We start from the raw sequence: 6,221 nt of genomic DNA, 5'->3' as shown, positions 1-6,221 counted from the left end.
TCCTGTATTATTTTTGAACATTTTTGTTCCAAAACAATTTGCTGAAAATAAATTATATTTTTGAACGTCCCCCAAAAGTATATATGTTTATTTCAAATGGCAATTTTAAACCTTTGTTTCTCTTTTCAAAAACAAACAAAACTATAGTTCTGTTTTCAGATTTCCACTCATACCTTTCTCTTCCTAGTAACAGTGGGAAAAATTAGAAGAGTGAAAGGAAAAATGTAGGGGAAAAGCAGGGGGGAAAATCACATCATACACACTTTGTCTCCTTTTTTAAAAAAAAATTGCCAGATTTTCAGTGGAAGAGAGAGTAAAAAACAGGGAGGGAAATTGGAAAAATAAAAACAAAATTCTGAAAACCAAAAGTCAACCAACATTTTATTTTGTTTTCAAAACCCAAACAAAACATTTTCTTATGGCATGGTTAAAACAAAACAAAACAAAACAAAACAAAACAAAACAAAACAAACAAAATTATTTTTATAGTGTTATTTCCTCATTTTTCCACATTAAAATGCACTAATATACAACTTTTTGTGAAAATAATTATATAAAATTATCATTTGATTAAAAATGTTTGCATTAAACATTAAAAGCTTTTGATTAGTTGTAGGAGTTACTCCTGTTTTACACCACGAAAGAGGGAGGAGAATTAGCCCCTGTGACTCCAGTGGTATTACTCCTGATTTACATCTGGGTGTGAGATCAGTGAATCAATACCATGGACTTTACTAGAATTCCTCCACATGTATCCCAGGAAGAGGGAGGGGAGAATAAAGTGCAGAGTGTTTGATTTTTGGAAAACTAAGTCTGAGTTTTTCAAATTCATTTAGAGGAACCGGATTCCCAGACCCCTCTTTTAACTGTGAAAGTTTAAGCCTAAAGCACTTCTGGACACAAATTCATAAATACAAATACTTAGTCTATTACACTAGCTTGGATTTTTGAGACATTGACCACCAGTTCAATGTGTCTTTATTCTCCATTTAACAACGTTAAGATTTCTTGGGAAACTTGAATTTTCCAAATAGTTTCCACAGAGCAGTTTTCACATCTTTGTTTTTCAGGCTGTAGATTACGGGGTTTAACATGGGTGTTAAGATGTTGTACTGGATGGAAATTATTCTATCAAGATCAGATGCTTCAGAGGCAGGCTTCATGTACCGGAAACAACCTGTGCCGTAGTATAAAATAACCATCGTGAGGTGGGAGCTGCAGGTGGAGAAGGCTTTACGCCTCCCCTCTGCCAAGCGTGTCCTCAGGATGGTGGAGATTATGTAAATGTAGGAGACCAGGGTGAGGAGCTTGATTCAAAAATGATAGCAGATGTAAGAAGCACCAGTCTAGGGGCCAGTGTCTCAGAACAGGACAACACTAGGAGCGGAGGGGGCTTGCAGCTGAAATGGTTGATTTCATTGGGACCACAGAAGTGTAAGCTTAATACAGAGACAGTGTTGGCCAATGCATACAAGAACCCAGATATGCAAGAGCCACAAAGCAAGTGACAACAGACTTGCTTATTCATGGTCCCCACGTAATGCAGCGGGTTGCAGATGGCAGTGTACCGATCATACGCCATTGCCGAGAGAATGAAAACTCCAGTGCCACCTGACAAAAGGAAGAAGAAGTTCTGTGCAAAGCAGCCGTTGGCTGATATTGTCTTTCTCTCTGCTAGGAAGTTCTGCAGCATCTTAGGGACGGTGACTGAGGAATAGCAGATGTCCACAAAGGACAAATGGAACAGGAAGAAGTACATGGGGGTGTGGAGTTGAGGATCGCTGCTTATCACCAGCATGATCCTCATGTTCCCCAACAGGGTTATAGCATAAATAACCAAAAACACCAGGAAGAGGAAGAACTGGAGGTGTGGGTCATTGGAAAGTCCCAGGAGGATGAATTCTGTCACCATGGTTTGATTTTCCATATTCATGTATTCCTCAACATGATGAGCTGTAAAACATAAACTGAAGGAGTCACATAATAAAAATACATTAACAAAACGAGGACCTCAGTCCTCAATCCTACCACATCCTTGGGTGAATAATTTTTCATCACGCTGAGCATCAGTTTCCCTGTCTGTAATATGTGGATAATGATAGGGATGCTCCTTTAAAAAACTATCTGAGAACTGCTGATGAAGCTTTAATGATAAAGTTTGCAGACATCACAAAATTTGGGGGAGTGGTAAATAATGAAGAGGACCGATCACTGATGAAGAAGAATCTGGATCACCTGATAAGATGGGTGTAAGCAAAAATAGGTGTTATTCAATATGTCTACATGTAAATGTATATATATATGGGAACAAAGAATGTAGGCTGCATTTACAGGATGGGGGACTCTATCCTGGGAAGAAGTGACTTTGAAAAAGACTAGGGGTTTATGGTGGATAATTAGCTCAACTTGAGCTCTCAGTGCATCATTGTGGTCAAAAGGGCTAATGCGATCCTTCGATCTATAAACAGGGGAATCTAGGGCAAGAGTAGAGAGGTAATTTTACCTCTGTGTTTGGCATTCGTGTGACTGCTGCTATAATACTGTGTCTAGTTTTGGTTCCCACAGTCCAAGAGGGATGTGGATAAATTGAAGAGGGTTCAGAGAAGAGCTACAAGAATCATAAAGGATTAGAAAACCTGCCTTTGATAGACTTAAAAAACTCTATCTATTGAACTCAATCTATTTAACTTAACAAAGAAAAGGTAAGTGGGTGGCTTGATCACGGTCTATAAGAATCTACATAAGGAACAAATATCAGGTAACAGGCTCTTCAATCTTGCAAAGAAAGGTATAACATGATCCAATGGCTGGAAGTTAAAGCTAGATGTATTCAGACTGGAAATAAGGCATAAACTGATAACAGTGAGAGCAATAATTTGACTAGGGTCATGGTGGATTCTCCATCACTGAGAATCTTAAAATCAAGATTGGATGTTTTTCTAAAAGATCGGCCCTACAACTAATTTTGGGGACGTTCTCCGACCTGTTCTATATAGGAGTTCAGACTAGATGACCACAATGGTCCCGCTGGACTGTGGAGTCTATGAAAATGCTATATACAGGCAGGTGCTATCATTATTATTCATCCACTACTTTCATGCTACCAGACACCCAGACTGTAAGTTCACCCAGGCATGAGGGCTATCCAAAAGGATTTAGGCACCCAACAACCAATTTAGTACCATAAATTCCAGATATAGGTGTCACTGAGATTCACCAAACACCTTCTCATCTGCCCCTGAATCCTGTAGGCCTCTAAACTCACCCAGCACCTAAATTTCCACCGTGTAAGCTCCGTAGGCACCTATGTTTCTGCTACTTGGCATGTGCAGTGTTATGCATTGACACCTGTTTCCAGCCTGTGCCCTTGAGCAATGTATGAACCAGGGGCAGACAGGTGTTCCTCCATCTAACTTGTCCGTGTGTCCCTTGGGTGTGCTCAGACCACGCCTAACTCAGCACAAAATGGCCAGGAGGGAGAGGCCATCTCTGATGACCTTTAGCCCACTGGTTAGTGAGCTCATCTGCATGTAGGACATCACTAGCGAAAGTCCCCCTCTGCCTGAAAGGGAGCCAGGATTTGAAGAGGGCAGTGCCATCTGTCTGGTGAGTGCCCACATTTCTGGGCTATTCTGATGCAGGGCTCCCTCAATATCCATCCATCTGCCACCATTTAGAATATGCCTAGCTCCATTCTATCTGGAACCCCCCTTCAAGTAGTTGAAGGCTGCTATTAGATTTCCCCTCACTCTTCTCTTCTGCGGACTAAACAAGCCCAGTTCCCTCAGCCTCTCCTCAGAAGTCGTGTGCTCCAGCTCTCTAGGACTTGGAAGTGAAGCATTTGAGTCTTTGCTCAGCCATGAACTGCCTGTGGGATCCTGCGCATGTCAGCATAAACCAGATTTTTCAAGGCATTCCAGCACCTAACGACACAGTCACATGTCTAGAGGGTTTGCAGACGTGTCTACATACCTAACTCCCATTGAGTTCAATAAGAATTAAGTATCTGGGTTGGATCAAGTTATGTGTGCTTTTGAAAATCTCACTGATGCTATCTCCATCTTTAGGCACTGCAATATCTTGAAAAATCTGGTTCTTGGTCACAGGCTGCCTCAGTTCCTCACCTGTAATAAGAGGGATAAAGGCACGTCCCTCTCTCACGGGGTGTCTGAGGATAAGGATGTTAACAATTGTTAGATACTGAGACACTATGGTAATATAAGTATGATAAGTACTGAAAATAGACCGCACTTTCCATGCCTAGATCTAAAAGCACTTTACATTGCAGATAAATGTCATCATCACCATTTTAGAAATGGGCAAAATGAAGAAAAAATCCTTTCCGATATTCAGTGGCAGCACTGGGAATAAAACCAAGGTCTCCTGAATGCCAGTGGTGATTATTTCATTTTCTTTAGAAAAGGAGAGGTGCACAAACCAACGTTAAACTGAATGAAACTGACCTGGAATTCAGGCACTGATCACAGACAATATGAGGTTTCATTGCTATCATGAAATGTGCAGACCTGCTCAAGTGTACATCTAATTCCTCTGAGGAAAGTCACTGAAAAACTTACTCTCGGCAGGAAAATTTCTGCAAAGAGAGGGGATCTGTAGAGCCTTGAACAATCACTGAAAATGTAAGACCCTCTCCTCCACCTGGCTGAGAGATTAACATTTTATACCTGAAAAATGTATGAAAAAGTCCATCTTCTTTCGCTTAAGACCTAATCCCTGATGTTTCTCCTGCTTACCAACCTTCCCCTTATTCTGGGCCAGTAACTAATTACACTTAACCTACCATGTGTTAGAAATAACCAGACAGGTTGTCCCGGGGGTGGATTGGGGAGATGGAACCCTTTATTGCCTGCTCGTTCCACCTCGATGCTGCGAGTGAGCAACGAGGGGGTTGCTTTACAATTCTTTTATCCATACCAGTATGTAAATGTACACATTTCCAGCAACTCCCCATAGACCCTTATTTGGTTACACTGACACCTATAGAATGAATATTAACAACTACATAATGAATATAATTACACCCGCCCCTGTTTGTTGTTTACAGGATTACCATACAGAGGGCAGGTACATCACCTTAAAACCTATACATTTTACACTAACATTCTTTGAAGTAAAGGCATGCCAGAGGGGAAGGAAAATAATGCTTTCTTCCCACCAAAGACTTGCACAGGAGTAGTGATAGACTCATCCCCTGCGCAGATGGCCAGGAAGGGAGGAGAAGAAGAGAGATAACAGACTCTAACTAGAATTCATACCAATTAACAGAAACAAGGTTTGCCCTTGCCTTGACCCCATTCCCTCTAGTTTAGGCCTGACTACTTGTCCAGCTTTTAATTCTTTACTCTCCTACAGAAGAATTTACCCCATTACAGTGACCTGGATAAGTTTATGGGTGTTAGGTGTGTAGGTGCTTTTGAAAACTTAACTACTAACTAGGGTGACCAGATAGCAAGTGTGAAAAAACAGGACAGGGTGTGGAGGGTAATGGTTGCCTGTATAAGAGAAAGCCCCAAATATCAGAACTATAAAATCAGGACACCCTGGTCATGCTACTACTAACTATGGTATGTAATCTATCATTTAAACCAGCTTCTGTACCAGACAACTGGAGGATAGCTAATGTGACACCAATTTTTTAAAAAGTCTCCAGTGGTTATCCCAGTAATTACAGGCTGTTAAGCCCAACTTCAGTATCAGCCAAATTGGTTGAAACTATAGTAAAGAACAAATTATCAGATACATAGATGAACACAATTTGTTGGGGAAGGGTCATCATGGCTTTTGTAAAGCAAAATCTTAAACTGGTAGTTGTGCTCAAGGCAGGATTAAATCAACTTAAAAAGAGTAATTCATTTATAGCTTTTAGCCTAGAGGTTGTGATATCCCTAGTGCAAGCCCTCCGTCCGCCTCAGGATGAGAAGAGGGTTGAACAGGAATCTGCCATCTCTCAGGTGGGTGTCCGAACTATTGAGCGATGGGGTATTTGGATCTGCAGCTCCCGCCATCTCTTCTCTTCAGGTGTTACATTTTGGATGAATAAAATGAGTCATGGGGCAGGGAAGAAATAGAAAAAGTGCACGAGAGTGACTCACCACCATGGTGGTACATTCACTCACTTCCTGTGTTGCTTTAATTATTTATTCATAGTGGAACTGCATCAGCAAGAGAGATTAATGGATTGCCCACATCAGAACATCCAT

The 6,221-nt window shown here is 41.1% G+C and overlaps 1 protein-coding gene across 1 annotated transcript; it reads right to left on the bottom strand.

The window, feature by feature from the left end:
• Nucleotides 1-998: 998 nt before the first annotated feature.
• On the bottom strand, nucleotides 999-1,933 carry LOC137150320 (olfactory receptor 5B21-like). Its single transcript, XM_067544170.1, has 2 exons — nucleotides 1,343-1,933; nucleotides 999-1,307 (listed from the first exon to the last, which is right to left on the bottom strand). Exons 1-2 carry the CDS (start codon nucleotides 1,931-1,933, stop codon nucleotides 999-1,001), a joined length of 900 nt encoding a protein of 299 aa, XP_067400271.1.
• Nucleotides 1,934-6,221: the final 4,288 nt, after the last annotated feature.

The sequence above is a fragment of the Emydura macquarii genome, unplaced genomic scaffold, assembly GCF_026122565.2.
Source record: "Emydura macquarii macquarii isolate MOO-44397 ecotype Brisbane River unplaced genomic scaffold, CSIRO-AGI_Emac_v2 contig_131, whole genome shotgun sequence".
Classification (NCBI taxonomy): Eukaryota; Metazoa; Chordata; order Testudines; family Chelidae; genus Emydura; species Emydura macquarii.
The sequence above is the reverse complement of the archived record's forward strand: the minus strand, read 5'-3'. Positions and strand labels throughout refer to the sequence as shown.

Bases quoted from the DNA above. Each gene is read 5' to 3' on its own strand.
- LOC137150320 (XM_067544170.1), bottom strand. From the start codon at position 1,933: ATGAATATGGAAAATCAAACCATGGTGACAGAATTCATCCTCCTGGGA. The intron at 1,308-1,342 runs GTGCTTCTTACA...TTTTGAATCAAG, and splicing joins AGACACTGGCCCCTAGACTG to CTCCTCACCCTGGTCTCCTA.